At 48.7% G+C, this 16,751-nt stretch overlaps 1 protein-coding gene across 3 annotated transcripts in view; it reads right to left on the bottom strand.

The window, feature by feature from the left end:
* Window positions 1–7,891: 7,891 nt before the first annotated feature.
* LOC116947491 (inositol 1,4,5-trisphosphate-gated calcium channel ITPR1-like) overlaps window positions 7,892–16,751 on the bottom strand; it is a 144,953-nt gene continuing 136,093 nt past the window's right edge. For 2 of the 3 annotated variants that reach the window (XM_076070630.1, XM_032963298.2), the window contains exon 58: window positions 7,892–11,793. In XM_076070630.1, coding sequence (XP_075926745.1) covers window positions 11,701–11,793 — 93 coding nt within the window. In that variant the 3' untranslated portion in view covers window positions 7,892–11,700. Of the gene's footprint in view, window positions 11,794–13,822; window positions 13,915–16,751 lie in introns of all 3 variants that reach the window. The other variant, XM_076070629.1, reaches the window with a different exon arrangement.

Below are 16,751 nucleotides of genomic sequence, written 5' to 3' on the forward strand. Positions count from 1 at the left end.
TGTGTGTCTGTGCGTGGGTGTTTGTGTGTCTGTGTGGAGCGGTGGCGTAGCGGTTAGCGCGCTGCGCTACGAACCCGGCGACCCGAGTTCGAATCCCGCTCACGAACAGGTCCTGGGGCCTCCTAGGTCGACTCAGCCTTAATTGAGTACCTGGTGCGATGTGTAAAACATCGCCACTCAGGGAGACAAAGGCGGCCGGGTGCACGCTAAAAGGTGCTCGCGAACAGCACTTGTCCCAACAGTGCGTTGAAGTCTATATGGGGATCTTTGTTATTGTGTGAGAAGCGTGCCAGTGTGTGTTCTTAGCGTGCGAGTGAAGCTATGTGGGGGCGCGTGTGTGAATGCGTGCTTGCGCGACCGTGTCAGATGTTGGAGTGTGTGTTGGTGTGTGTGTCGGTGTGTTAGTGGAGTGCGTTTGTGTGTACGGAGCACGCGGCACGACCGACCCAGTAACCAGAGCTCGATTGCCAATTGCCAATATCGATTAGGAATATCTCAATCGGTCCTGGTGGGCCTCCACTAGGTCGACTCAGCTTTAAATAAGTACAATGTGGTGTGTAAACATCAGTACTGAGAAGACTGGTGCTGGCCACCCCCACCCACATGTGCCGTTCTTGCCTTCATAGCACTTGCCCCAACAGTCTGTTGAGATTGTACGGGGAGGGGGGGGGGGTCTGTGTCTTTGTGTGTGCCACGGCTAAATGTCAGTGGCAGGTAAAATAAAACGGAACTATACAGTGAGGGAAAAAGTATTTGATCCCCTGCTGATTTTGTACGTTTGCCCACTGACAAAGAAATGATCAGTCTATAATTGTATTGGTAGGTTTAACAACAACAACAATAACAACAACAACACAACATGACTTAGTACTTGGTGGCAAAACCCTTGTTGGCAATCACAGAGGTCAGACGTTTCTTGTAGTTGGCCACCAGGTTTGCACACATCTCAGGAGGGATTTTGTCCCACTCCTCTTTGCAGATCTTCTCCAAGTCATTAAGGTTTCGAGGATGACGTTTGGCAACTCGAACCTTCAGCTCCCTCCACAGATTTTCTATGGGATTAAGGTCTGGAGACTGGCTAGGCCACTCCAGGACCTTAATATGCTTCTTCTTGAGCCACTCCTTTGTTGCCTTGGCCGTGTGTTTTGGGTCATTGTCATGCTGGAATACCCATCCACGACCCATTTTCAATGCCCTGGCTGAGGGAAGGAGGTTCTCACCCAAGATTTGACGGTACATGGCCCCGTCCATCGTCCCTTTGATGCGGTGAAGTTGCCCTGCCCCCTTAGCAGAAAAACACCCAAAGCTTAATGTTTCCACCTCCATGTTTGACGGTGGGGATGGTGTTCTTGGGGGGCATAGGCAGCATTCCTCCTCCTCCAAACACGGCGAGTTGAGTTGATGCCAAAGAGCTCCATTTTGGACTCATCTGACCACAACACTTTCACCCAGTTGTCCTCTGAATCGATGTTCATTGGCAAACTTCAGACGGGCATGTATATGTGCTTTCTTGAGCAGGGGGACCTTGCGGGCGCTGCAGGATTTTAGTCCTTCACGGCGTAGTGTTACCAATTGTTTTCTTGGTGACTATGGTCCCAGCTGCCTTGAGATCATTAACAAGATCCTCCCGTGTAGTTCTGGGCTGTTTCTTCACCGTTCTCATGATCATTTTAACTCCACGAGGTGAGATCTTGCATGGAGCCCCAGGCCGAGGGAGATTGACAGTTCTTTTGTGTTTCTTTCATTTGCGAATAATTGCACCAACTGTTGTCACCTTCTCACCAAGCTGCTTGGCAATGGTCTTGTAGTCCATTCCAGCCTTGTGTAGGTCTACAAACTTGTCCCTGATATCCTTGGAGAGCTCTTTGGTCTTGGCCATGGTGGAGAGTTTGGAATCTAATTGATTGCTTCTGTGGACAGGTGTCTTTTATACAGGTAACAAACTGAGATTAGGAGCACTCCCTTAAAGAGTGTGCTCTTAATCTCAGCTCGTTACCTGTATAAAAGACACCTGGGAGCCAGAAATCTTATTGAGAGGGGGTCAAATACTTATTTCCCTCATTAAAATGCAAATCAATTTATAACATTTTTGACATGAGTTTTTCTGGATTTTCTTGTTATTCTCTCTCGCTGTTCAAATAAACCTACCATTAAAATTATAGACTGATCATTTCTTTGTTAGTGGGCAAACGTACAAAATCAGCAGGGGCTCAAATACTTTTTTCCCCTCACTGTACAGCTCTTCTTCAACCTGGCCACAAATGATAGCTCAACGTATAGTGGCTTATCGTCACTTGGACATTTATAGCAGCCAAAGCTTATTCTTGGGTTCTTTCGGCAAAGTCACGTATATAGAAGAAATAATAACACAATAAAGAATAAACAATATAAAAACAGTAATGTAGAATGCAGGCAGTACACTCACCCAGCTTAATAGCCATTGCTAGTCTACATTATAGACTGGCAGTACACTCACTCCGATTAAGAACCAGGCTACAGTTTACATTAGTATTTTTACTATTATTAAATTTCTTATTTGTATTCACTTTATTTTGTATTATTATTTTTCTATCTACGTGACTTTACCGAAAGAAACAAATAATATTAATTCCTCCAGTCACGAAGTTAAGTAAAAATTCAGCCAAAGCCTGTACTCTAAACACGCGATGTTGATTCTAAAACGTGGAGGAAAAAACCGGAGGGCCCAGAGAAAAACCCACGCGACCACGGGGGGAGAGAGAGACGCAAACTCCAAATACACAGCAGGCGTCAGGGTCGGGATCGAACCCAGGGCCCTCCTGCACACCAGGCGAGGTAGTTAACATCTCGCCAGTTTGGCGCCCTTAAGCAGGGACATCGCACGAAACGTTGCCTCGTGTATATTTTTTTTTAGTAATTCCGAAACAGCGCGGTATTGACGAATGTGTTTGAGTTTTGTTGTCGTTTGCCGTACCCCCCCCCCCCGCCCAACAGATTTTGCATCGTTTGAAAACAAATTGGATGCGAGTGGCTGTGAGAAATTGTTGTTGTCGCAGACGGGGACCACGGGGAGAACACGCAAACTCCAAATATACATCAAGCGTCGGGGTCGGGATGGAACCCATGACCTCCTGTACACAAGGCGAGGTAGTTAACAATTCGCCACCCTGTCGCCCGATATCTGAACCGGTCCTGGGCTTCCCCTAGGTCGACTCAACCTTTAAAAGTTAGCAACCGATTGCGGCGTGTAAACACCGGAGAGACAAAGGCCACGACACTCCATCCGCGTGGCATGCCAAACACAAACAGATGTCCCGCTAACAGCACTTAACCCTGCTGTATATTCGGCTAATGGGGGGGGGGGGGGGGGCGTTGTGGGAGAGCGGTGGATCTGACAGTCATCTTCGTACGATAATTATCAGTGGCGTGGCTGGCACAGGGCCCCTCGTGCAAGGAATTAACTGGAAAGGGGCTGCCGATCCAATTTTACAACCCGGCACCTGAGACCCTCCTCCCCCCCCAATCCACCCCCCTCCCCATGGGTCCCGGCGCAGTTGCACATCCTGCACACTCGGCAGTTACGCGACCACGGCTGATAATCCATGGACATCCCCCTCCCCGCACCACTACGTGACGTCAAACAACAACCCTTAGCCTGTCACGGGCGCAGTGATGTCGATGCTGTGCGAGTGTTAACGTTACGCAATAATGGATTATGCGTGTACAGTGCCCTTTCTTGAAATTAAGCAAGAAAATAACAATCGGCGGCATCGTTAATAATAATAATCGATTCGTTAAACGCCGATGAGCTCGTCGCTGTCCGTCTGTGCGCGTGTGTCAAGTGGTTACCCCACGGCAGTTTGGCATATGACGGAAGCGGGCTCTTGTTGAAGGGGAAAATCAGCTTCTGCAATGCGTCTCACCTACCGCATCACGCACATCGATTATCAAGGACGAAAGGTTATTTACTACTCAAATGAGCCAAGGCATTCATGCTCATCTCCTGTTTACGGCCTTGTGCCTGCGGTGGAAATTACACATTCCTATGGCAGGGGGCGAGTTCATCCATAGCACAACCACTCTTGCCATTCCCCCACGAGGGTCCAGGTAGTCCGCGACTTACGAACACCTGACTAACGAACACCAGCACTTACGAACATCCGCACGTACGAATCAGCTTCCATGAAGGATTTGTTTTATTTTGTTAACATGGACTTAAAACGCAAACTCAATTGCAAATTGAACCGCGAGATGTAATGAATCGGCCTCGTGCCCTGGAGTGAGTGTTTGTGCGCGTGTGGGCCGTTACATACAGTAGTTTACTGTTCCGACTTACGAACATAATTCGTTTCTGGGACCCTGTTCGTAAGTCAAGGGCTGTCCGTACTTATTTAATTTACCGCCCGAGGGACGATGGGCTGAGTCAACCTCAAACGAGGATTTGAAACCTTCCATCAGACCGGCCCAATTAATCAGGAACATTGAAACCAAATTTTGCATGGGGCATCGCTACGGCGTTTCTCAATTGGTCTCGCAACACAATCACAAGAGAATGACCAAAACATACATTTTGGACTTGGGCTCTGATTAAATTGGATTACAATATCACTTTACGAAGAAGTTTGTTTTGTTTTCGTAATAGAGTGAACTCGTGCGAGTGGGGAACATAATATCATGATGTAGGGGCGAATTAAAAAAAAGCTGGGCCCGTTAGGTTTAGTCATCCCACATGCAGGCGAAAACTGTAAAAGTATTTTACATGCGGGGGAAAAAAGTCGCATTTCAAGCCTTTACAGTTTGTGGACAATTGTAATATTTCATATTGAGGCCGTGCCACAAGCACAGCTGCTTGTTCTGCTCTTAACAACGATTCTACGGGGTCTAATGTCCGACGAAGCGATTTGTCAGACTGTACACGGTGGCGACCGGGTGGGTACTAGCACATGTTCACAAGTGTTCCGTATTACCTTAAATGATCATCAGGAGCCACTGGGAAACATCCCACTTTTTACAAGCAGTTGCCACCCATAGCCTGCCAGTTGTCTGGGTTGTGGAATTTACGTGATAGAAATGTATGGCTGCGCAATGTTCATATTCTCGTGGGCTGCCAAAAGCGAACACTGGCAGTAGACGGTAACCTTTTTTTGTTTTCTGGTAGAGCAGCCTAAATGGTATGCAGACATTCAAATCAGGTGACGTATAAAACGTAGCATATTGTATTTAGTTATGAGTTTAAACCAGAGACATCCGCTGTGCTTGTTGTCGGTGTTCAGACCAGGTCCACGTTGTTTTTTTTATACATAATCGCCCAGACACCGGCTAAAATTTGAGAAAAACAAAATCCTGGAAAAAATTGAGTCTGCCTTTTCTCATTTTAAACAAAGGGGACATTCCGATGATGCCGATAAGAGAATCTTTAAATACACAACATAAGAGCAACTCCCAATGGCCTTGCTATGAGGAAGGGCCCATTGCCCCAAAACGTCACCTATTATACACTTGTCCTGTTAAGCCCACAAAGCCATTGATGAATATTTTTTTTTGCTCATTGTACTTGTGGCACTTACTGCCAATGCAGTTTCACGAAACATTTCTTTGAACAAAAAAAAAATACTCGCCATGGGTCTCCAGCAGCGGAGGGGCGGCTTTACCCAGGCCGGCAAGAGTTCGTTGGAGGGGGGGGGGGGTAAAAGCCACGCGATGCCCTGGGGAGGGTTGGGTGAGTTCGTGGCGGTGAGCAGAGTATTTCCTGCCAAAAGCGAAGCACAGACCGACCGATCAGCTGATCGCCGCAAGCTCAACGCGAGATGCAAAGTGGCTGTCGGAGTCACACAATTTCCTCAATGTGTTGCTCCGCCGCAGGCGTGTGGGGCCAAGTGGCGGGTCCACCCCCCCCCCCCCCCGCTGTCTCCACAGTGATCGATTACAGGGCCACGTGCAGAGCCACCACCACCATTGGGTGACGAAAACCCCCGGAAAAAGCAGATCCACCACAAAATGAATCTTTCGTATTGAGCTGCCCGATAGGAAAACAAAAATCAGCCAAATAGTTGTGGTTGTATAGTTGCGTCTAGATGTGCAGGTGCATTCTGATGCCACAGACCCACGATGGGCGTAGGCGGTTGGTGCATTTTTTTAGGCTGTTAGATCGCGGGGACCGTGAGAGATGGAAGGCAACGACTTGGGGAGCCCTTCATCCAGCAGTGGATCGATCATGGATGATGGCTAGATGTTAAACTACCTCACCTGGTATAGAGGTCAGTGGGTTCGATCTCGACCCCGACGCCTGTATCGGTTGAGAGTATAGTTTGAGTTTGCATGTTCCCGTGGTCGCGTGGATTTTTCTTCATGTCCTCCGGTTTTTCCCCTCCACATTTTAGAAACAGCACGCACTGAAGAGTATTTGGCTGCTATAAATTTCCACGTGATAAGCTACTTGGTTGTAGCTATAATTTGTGGCCAGGTGTCTTTTGAAAGCGAGCTATTTGGCTCAGTGGGCCTTACACGTGGCAAAAGAAAAAAGTAAAAAAAAGTTTACTTTATAAATCCTTATTGTAGTAGTGTAAAAATCGCTTTGAACAAAAACAGTATCCAGGGCGCAGCCAGATGCCGGGCATTACAATCTCCGTCACAGGGCAATGTTTGCATTTCGTAGGCGACGGAGGGTGTGGTGTCATGCGGTGGGTCGAGAGTTGGCGCTGCTGCGGTCACACTAAGCAGCGATCCCCACTTCTTTGGTGTTGCCAATCCAAAACGGAGCACCGGAAATTCTCCCTCACACACCTGGGTCCTCACCGATGCTGAAAAAGGTTCGATTGTCCGAAAGGATGCGTATTTATATTAGGGTCATTTAGTGCACGCAAGCACGAACGCAAGGCTGCTAAAGTCATCCCTAGAAAGGCCCTAACATACCGGGATAATTTTCTATGCCGTGTCTGCCATTCCCTGCGTGACCAATGAAGACAGATTAGTATTATTACAAAGCCCATAAGAGACACTGTGCTTTGAGCTCGGCATAACTTCGAGTTTAACTCCTGACACCGGCAAACCATCAGCGATGATGTCTGAAATGGTCCTTGGCACCCACTCCACCAAATCGCACCGACTCGCACGGTGAAGTATGGTTAAATCCCACTCGTCAACATGGCATGTGGGGGGAGGGCCTTCATTCAGCAGTGGATTGACAAAGAGCTGTAAAATATTATTAGTTTCGGGCATAAACTCTTCTATGCCAAAAAGCAGTTGGGTCAAATGTGTACCATCACTGGATAATTTAAGATTGCCATCTGCACGGCCACTACCTTTTACGGTGCCCATTTGATAAAAATAAACCTAAAATTTAGTTTGTAAAGCATCGGCCTCGTGCGCCGAAATGAGAAGAATGCCACGAACACAGGAACCCCAGCAAAGGCAACTGCAATGCTGGTGGAAGGTAAGAGAGGGCAGAGGGCGAATGAGGAAAAAAAGACATGGACGGGTGGATGGAGGCAGCGCTTGGGAGGGGAATGACACGGAGACACCAGCACCAGACAGGCACATGAAGATGATCGACCACCAATGATGAATTGCAGCAACCGGAAGTTTGTGGACTCGGCCATCTCCCATAAAGAAGGTGTTGGGAGAGGAAGAAAGGAGGCAGTAAATACACAAGTGTGCCACCGGAATGCCCGGCCTGACATTTTATGCACAACACCGCGGCAGAGAACTATTTTAAGCAGGCGAGCAATTTAAAAACACAATCTCAACTTCCTAAAAAAAAGGAATATTGCAAATCCTTTCACCGTGCCAATAATTGCACCTTACAGTGCTAACGAAATCCATTTCACCTCCCAGGGGTTTTTCCACCTGGTTATAACATTGATTGAGAAATAAAAAAAGACGTTAGCAAGAAGCAAACAAACAAAAAAGGGCATTTTGGAAAATATACATTTTATTTATTTGGCGTTTCTGCCGTTTCGATACCTCACCAGTGTTACACTGTGCTCTCCGTAGAGTGGACAGACCCGCGAGTACAAATATATTACTGTTATCACGCACGTTAAGTGCTACATAAATCAGGCATTGGGGGACTTGGAAGATGGAGCCAGTGGCCCTGTAACTACTAAAACACGCAACAACATTGCGCCGCCATGAAATTGTCACAGTTCGGCGGGTCACAATACATTTCAAGAGCGACTTTTTTGTTATTGTTGTAAATAACATTGCGAATGTAGAGGCATCTAGCAGCAGCGGGGGTAACGGGAACCGATTACATATAAACGTACTGGTATACGAATGGAAAATAAAAACCCAATCGCTTCTAACAAGCACGATTCGACGAAACATCTTGGGGCTTGAGAATCGATTTTTATAGAGCGACGAATTCATTACACCAGTGTTCTTTATTGCAAGGCCCGCTGGCGGCCTTTAGTGCAGCCCGCGACAAACACAAGCGTGGAAAACACCATCATCGCGCTGCCAATTCCCAATTGTTTCAAATGTGTGGCGGCCCTCACTCCGATGTCCGATTGGGCGAAAGTGGCGCGCCCCCTCTGAAAATTAGTGAAGATCAACCGCATCACACCCTTAAGGTGTCACATGCTGGCGGCACTGTTCACAAGATCCCGAAGCGCTTGGGAACGCACCGTTGACCACGTGGCTGGGACGGCCGGGTACGAGCTACGAAAAAAATAATCCAGGCTGCATAAATTACTGCAATGTTAAATATTGCACGGATTGCATTCCTATCGCCTCGCCCACCCACCCACACCAGTTCCAAATGCTTATACAGCTACACACCGCACTCCCGGAGAAATTCTGCGCACCGTCAATAGGAGGGGGCGTTGCTCGTTGCATAAATTATGAGCCGTGCTTCGAAAAGTCAAGGTCTCTTACATTACACACAACCCCGTTTGAGCCTGCAATGTGAAAAAAAAAACACATGGCCTTGTCAATGACAAACACACACACACAATCTACAAGCCACTGCATGTGGCATGCCCTCCAAAAGTTTTGTTCCCTTTTCTTCAACATAAGCGGTTCACATTTGTTCATTTCGGGAAAAAAAAAATCTGGAAACCAAAAACCCAAGATCAATTGTCCGATTGGTTAAGTTTTTTTTGTTAATATTCCAGAATCAAATTGGTGGGTGTTGCAATTTTTTTTGTAGCCATGGGATTTCAGCCACCGTGCCGCGAGACAGCTCGATAACTCGTCACGCAACTCCTCCCCCACCCCATTCCCCTCCCCTCCAGTCACCGTACGATGGACGTCGCTGCCATTCTGGGGTCACAGGGTCGTTGAGAAATTTCTCGCGGGCAGCGATTGCCCAAAAGGCTATCATTGCTGTACGGCAGCAATTGCGACATGGTAGGCGGGGGGGGGGGTGTGGCGGGGGGGGTGGAGGGAGGGACGTGGGGTGGGAGGGACGTGGGGTGGGAGGGGAAAAAGGTCCGTGCGGTCACGTGTCCATGCGTGCCGCGCACGCACGCCACTGCCAACCCCCCTTTAAAAAAATCACGAGATGGACCACCTCGCCATCCTGTCGCGCCCGGCCAGTGACGGTGTTATGCATCAAAGCGATGGCCGTCTGTCACATGCGGCGACGCGTGCGGTAATGGATGAGTGGTGCTGCTGGGAATTAGAGCCATCTGCGCATCCTGCACATGCATCTGGGTGTAGCCGTGCGCGTGCTGTATTGTAGATGGACAACCCCTTATTGTGGTTACTCTATTGAGCGGTTCCTGTTTTTTAGACGAAAGTCCAGTTGTCTTAATCTCGTTGGCACACAAAGACGAGCAAAAGCCCAACCATGAACCGTCACAATAATAAAAAAAGGCAGATACCAGAGACCAACATTGACATAGGAATGGCATAATTTACAGACCTGAAATAAACCAATATATTCTACACGAGTATACTCACAAAAGGCACCACCGACATTTCTCAACGATTAATCTCGGCTGTGGACATTTCACGTATAAATATATAATTTACGCAAGGAGGCAGCAACATGTGCAGCCCAATTGCTAACCCACAGCTGGCGACTTCTATATGTACAGTAACTGTCAACGTCTAAACAGCATTTGAATTCGGCTGTCAAAAAATGAAGCGTGGGTTTAAAACAAAGGCCACCAGATTGTAAATAAAAGCAAACCCGCAAGCACACGGTTGGTTGGGACTGGCAGTTGCGTCACATCGCGGCACAATACAGTATTAAAGTGCAGATCTTTGGATTATTCTAAACTACACCCCCCACCGCCGCTTGCTTCAAAAGTAAATGAAGCCATTTTACAGCACACAGCCGTCGTGGGTAAATAGGTTGTTAGAATCTAGATTGAAAACCACATTTCCTTTAACCGCTTAGTTGGTTGTTGAACCCCCGCCGCAGACCTTCCGATAAGCGTGGTTGCCTACGTACGGTGCGAAAGAAGTTCAGCATACCATATGTACGTACGCAGGTCACGCGAGCCCACGCGCGCGCGCGCGCACAGCCGTCTCAACCCAAACCGGTGGAGTGTATCCGGTGACCCAATCGGGGGATCCACCGCCACAAAAACGGAAAGTCCAGGGACATAAATCTGCGGCCATGGAAAACGAAAACGCCCACTGCTAACAACCAACGGCAAGGATACAAAAGACACTCGGTAGTTAGAATGATGATGATGATGTTGTGATTGGTTGCGTACGTCACGAAGTCAGCCGGCAGGCCCCAATTTTGCTGAAGATTGCCGAAAATGACATGAGAATTTTTTTTTGTTATATCGAGCGGCAGTAATTTCTACAGCGGGGACTTCCTACGATTTTTTTTGTTCTCCACCACTGCGCCCTGCGGGGCCTACGTGCAGCAGCGGAGGCGGCGTGACTCACTGTTGTGGGCGAAAGCCGAGTGGGGGTTTTTTTGGTTTCGTTTTTTTTTTTGGGAGGTGGGGAGGAGGCGGCCATGGGCAGGGTGGATGGGACGTGATGGAACTGCGTGACGACTGCAGGATTAGGGAGGCGGCGGGGGGGGGAGGTGTGGGCAAGAGGGGGGGAAATTTATTTTCGGGGTAGTTGGGGGTAGTCAGATGTCTGGCATGGGCTGTGGTGGGTGAGGTGGGAGGGGTAGCTGTCTGGGTGGGGAGGAAAGGGGATATGGCTCGTGGGTGGTGGTTGCATAGGGTTGGGGGTGGGTGGCAAGAAAGTTGTTGGGGGGAATAAACAGGGAGAGGGCAGGAGGCAGAGGGCCCGGTTTATAAATAATCATCAACATGCATTACAACCTGGTGCTAAGCCACTGACCTTCAGGTGGTCCCCACACGAATCACCAACCACTTCTGTCACCATCTACAAACCCAGCTCCCAGACTGTGCAACTAAACCATCAGGAAAAAAAAAGCACACCGCACGGATGAATAATAACAATGGATAAATATTATTATTCCAACTAGGTGTGGCAGACGATGAAAAAAAAACGCCGCCTCGCCATTTGAAAAGTGGCGCCGAGGTGAGCAGGGAGATTTTGTAACGAAGGGAAGGTGTCCGAGAAGGGTGGGATGGGGTAGGCGCACGAGTAGGTGGGTCGGTGTACACCCAGGTAGGCAGATAGGTAGGTTAGTTGCCAAATAGGCCAGAGGGTTTGTCGGTGAACACATGGGCAGGTGGATAGGTAGGCAAGTTGGTAGATAGGTGGGGGGGCAAGGTGGGCGATTTGGTGCGTCGACTGCAGGCGAGAGCCGAGGGAGTGGTGGGGGCGAGAGCGGTGTCACGTAGCAGCCTGTTGCAGCGCGGCGTTGCCGTGGGGGGGGCTGCTGGAGAGGAGGCCTTGCCTCTGCTTGTTTTTCCTTTGTTCCGTCATCTGCGGGGGGGGGGGGCGGTCGGGCGGAGGAGCAGGGGGGGGTTCACACGGGGAAGCGGCGAGCGACGCCGTTAGTCTCTCGCGCCACCAGTCCCGCAGGATCGACTGCAGGAGTCGACCCCCAGCCCATCATCGCCGTCCGCAAGACCCTCCACGGACCCTCGCCCTCCGTTTTCCTCTCTCCCCATCCTCGCCTCACACCGCTGTACTCTTCTTCCCGTGCTCTCTCTGTGGGTGTCCCAGCAACCAGAGCCTCGGGTCTAAACTCCTCCGTCAACTACTGCTCAGCGAGCTCTAATCTGTTGCTGCCCCTCTGGGCGAAAATACCCTCACCCCCTCTGGCTCTCTGCACTGCCGATTCCATTCCCCCCCCCCCGCCCTCCGTTGTCTCAGCTTTAGAATGTTTTTTTCCCTTCTGTGACATCTCCATTACACAAGTGGAAGGAAACCGGAGCACCCTGAGAAAACCCACGCAAGCACGAGAGGGGGGGGGGGGGGGGTGGGGGGCAACACCATCTCCATACAGATGGAAACAGATGGCGATTAGTCCACCTTGCTGTACTGCATTCTCTTGGCGAGCCAGGGTATGGCACCTTACTCGATGCCCACAAGGCTGAAGGGAGTAGCACAACATGTACTGCGATCCACAAACCCGAACCGCCTCTAGTGCTTGATTACAGGCCTTTGACACATTACCCCAACTCTAGATCATCTGTTTATATCCCAGTCCCTCAACTCTCACTCGTGTAAACCTCTCCTCATCCCCTCTCGTGGAGGCGCGCACTCAATGATAATGGATGTGGGTCACGTGAAAATGCTTTACATATCGTAAATCTTACCGTCACTGGTACATCCATCAGCAATGTGAAGGACAAACTTGGGGTGTACCGACACTAGGAAGTGAAATCTGCAGTTTGTTTGTGGTACAGCAATTGCATTGTCACCGCCTAACAAGCAATCTTACACATGCATAACTTGAAGTGAAAACGTTGGTTTTTCCTCTTGCACGGAGATAAATGAACGTTGGATATTTTCACTTGCCTGACAATAAGAGTTAAGGGCCAGTCACCAAAAATATCACAGCATCATTTCTCCTCTTCACAAAATATCACCACCCCCCCTCCCCCCCTAAATGAGTAATTTTATTTAAAAACAAGTGACTCTTATCTATTACACAGCAGTGAACTATAATGAAATGCTTACGCACACACTAAAAGAGATTAAAACAAAATAACCGTTTTAAAAAAAAAAAACCCTTAATCCTCTTTTCATCGGTACTGGCCTCACATCCTCGCATTGTAGCATTTGTTTCATTTGGCGCCAGCCAAGTACTTTGTGAAGCCTTCATCCCCACATGAAAATGTTGGTCTAAAAACGATTCACAATGTTATCTTCCCCCGCACAGGCAAAACATAAACGGGAATTTTCTAGTTGGTCTAAGGAGTAATTACACCGAATGAAAACTGCACAACAGGTTTGAACTTTGTGGACAGAGTAAAAAAAAAATGTTCCTCAGCCTCGGCCCACTCAGGTCAGGCACGGAGTGAAGTGTTCAACGTATTTATAATGACGATGATGCTGCCGTATGGAAGAATAGCAACGTTCGACGGTGCAGCGTCACGTTTTGATATCCAATCCCACGGGCTTAAGGATTTGGCGCAAACTTTCAAATACGTTTTTGGCAGGGAATGAAGAATAGTGGATGGTTGTCAACTCGGATGTCCCACTGTTTTAACTTGTTCACATTCATTTCCACTGTGGAGTGTTCCTCTGTTTTGGACGTTAGAGACCTTGTGCGCACAGATGGAGACATTCAGGACGCGACCGATAATCCTGCAGAGAGTGTGACGATGAAAGTGCGCATGGATCGCTGGCGTTACCAAATTGTTATTCTTACGTCGTACGTATAGAACTTCTTTCGCTCCGTAAGTAGCCAACCGTGCTAAAAGCGGAGGTGCGTGATGGGGTCGGTTCCCACAGGGTTTCACTACTGCCACAGAGATTTTATTTTCTCAAAACACAGGACAACCAGCTGTAGAAGATTCTCTTTTGCCCGAGACACCGTTGACGAGGCACCCCAACAAGGACTTGCTTCAAAAAGGTGATGGTGACGCCACGGATCTGGGTCGGAGAGGAGTGTGGGAGAAAAAAAAAAGGTGGAGGTTTCTTTTCGGCTAGATTTTCCTCCTGGGTCACATTTATTTTTTCTCTTCCCGAATGTTTTTAAATTAAATCTTCCCAGGGAAAAAAAAAATCCCAGATATTTTCCGCTAGGTAAAAGGGACACCCACTCCAGAAAATACATTCTGCATAGTTTTCACCATTGTCCCAGTATTTTGGGGTATTTTTGTTGCTTCCCGCGGCATATTCTGGATTTTTGTACACCACGGAAGCGGTTGCGCCATTTTGTTCAGGGCTTCTCAAACACCAGTCCCCTCACGATCCACCACGGACCACCCTTTGAAACTGAACTGTAAGTTCGATGTTTACTCATCTTCTCCATTCAAATACAAATCAAGCCTTTGTTACAAACTGCACGCACCTGATTATTGCTAAGCATGTGGAGTGCAGGACGCTACCAAATCAACGCGGTCAAGGTCACTGGAAATGCGTGTCCGCTCCGTAACCTCTATCGCAGTTTCAGGGTCGGCTCAATTGCAGGCCACAATAACAACACCGCCATTCGCCACTAAGTGGCGGTGACGTCACCACGGCACTTTAAGGCCACATTAAGTGTCAAACGCCTGCTGGCAGGAAGGAGGTCATGGGACAGACCCTGGTGCCATGGGTTGACCGAGTGAGATGACCGACTGATCACAAGACATACGCACAGAGTAATCTCTCCATCTCCATTTAAATTAAAAGTCCCCTACATCGCGCGGAATGTGTCCTGCAATCAGGTGGGTGTACATCTCGAAACCACTTAATTCTCACTTGAAGTAAGTCGGCGGAACTTGGAGGTCTTAACTCTTAGCGTGGCGGGTGACAAGGCATGGAAGTTTTAGCACGGCTTATTAAAAAAAGCGCAATTCTCAGCCACACGCGTGAAAACAGACGGCTGGGCTGTCAAGCCAAGGGAGTGATGTCACAGCGCCGAGCCTCGCTTCTGCGTTTACCCCCAAGGGGGGGCAAGTTCCACAAAGTAGGCAAGCGTTGCCAAATGTCAAAAACCTAAAAATACACATTGGGCGCATCACTTTCAAGGAAATTGCCAATTGTGTAGAAAATATAATAATAAAGGCCGATTTACGGAAAGAGTCGAGAGTCCACAAAACTGAAACGCACCACCACCACCACCCCTACACGGATGAAAAGCCAACCTCACCCAAGGGCGACGAAACGCGCCATATGTTGAACTTATTTTGCACCATACGTAACCAATAGTGCTAAAATCAGAGGTGCGGGGAATCCACCAACTACTAAATGAACAAAAACGAAGTTTGAAAAGAAACGAGTTTTCAAATTCTACATTTAAAAGTGCATAGCTCCAGTGGGTTTCGCACGTCGGAAGGAACAGTTCCAGATGGCCGCAGAAGGGCATCTGGAAGTGCACGATATGCTGACCCCCGTCATTTCTCGATGGCCAGCAAATGAAGTGGATAAAATAAGGAGAGCAAGGCACGTCTATTAGAATTTCAGCCCTCACCGGTTGACACGACGGCGCCAAAGGGAAAAGCCACTTCGCAATCACACGAATGGGTCACCCCCAAACCTCGTGTTCGACATAAATCCAAAAATTGCGGAACTTCCAACGATGTTGCCAAGTTGTTCTGCGGTCAGCCTAGCTTTTGGAGGGCACGATGGCATTAAGGCATCATCATCAGCAATAGTTTCAACGACATTTTACATTGTAAAATAAATACATTTGTTACAAAATATGGCCAAATCTGATCGTGGTGTCTGCTAGTGGGCAACAGCCATGGCAACTTCCAATTAGTCCAAACTGGTCACATGATTACCCCAGATTAGGTATTCTGTAGACCAATGCACTGTTCAAACCCTTTTCAAACCCCTCTTTATTCGCTAACCAGTATTCCATCGGGATGCCATTGCTGCAAAGTTCATGGGGTTGCTCATTGCCGAAAGATCGGTAGCACAGATGTTGGTGGCATGGAGAGATTATGGACTCTCGGCTACACGATGGGTTTTGACCAGGATGGGTTGCCGTCGGAATAGGGCCAGTACCTGGCCAGCAAATTGTGGCAAATTGCATGGGTTTGGTACAAACGCCACAGAGCATTACATCGTGCGGGAGCACAATTTGAATGGTTACATTTTGCATGTCAAGGCCATGAAAAATAAAAGTAACTTGGTGACAGGCACACTAACCTCATGGCATTGCTCAAGCCCAGACGCATTTACAAACATCAGTGCGTTAACACGCAACACGTCAGTAGCAAAACAACAAACCATCTTCGTCGGTCCTGCTGAAAAAGCCGAGCCAAAGTCTTGACAATTCGCGTGGCTCTATGGTGACCAATTATACCAATTACATCGACAGACGCACACACAAGCTCAGTGTTTATGGAAGCCAAAAGTGGCCATTTTGTTGACATCCTTGGATCGACACGTGTGAACATAGCCAGAAGTAGACAAGACTATGGAGGGAGGGGGGGGGGGGGGGAGAAGTGGCAGGATTGAGAGTGAAAAGAGGAGTGCCTAGTGGAGCTGGTGCGAGCAGCAAAAACTGTCATGCCGCCAAAGTAAATCATGGTGCCACTCGTCCCAGTGGCCTAGCTTGGTTGGCATGAGCCCCTTGTGCAAGGAATTAAATAATGGTGCACCCCCTCCAGTTCAATTCTCCCTCTTTGGCGTCCAGTGCACCCTCGGGTCCCCTCTGGTCCGTAGGCCCCAGTGCAGTTGCACCGCCGCCTGCGTACTCAACAGCTATGCTGCTGCCGCCTTGTCCAGAGACCGTGCAGCAAAGTGTGAACGCACAAAACGGTGCCCCCCCCCCC

The sequence above is a fragment of the Petromyzon marinus genome, chromosome 30 (assembly GCF_048934315.1).
Source record: "Petromyzon marinus isolate PM22_M1 ecotype Great Lakes invasive population chromosome 30, UKy_Petmar_22M1.pri1.0, whole genome shotgun sequence".
Lineage (NCBI taxonomy): Eukaryota > Metazoa > Chordata > Hyperoartia > Petromyzontiformes > Petromyzontidae > Petromyzon > Petromyzon marinus.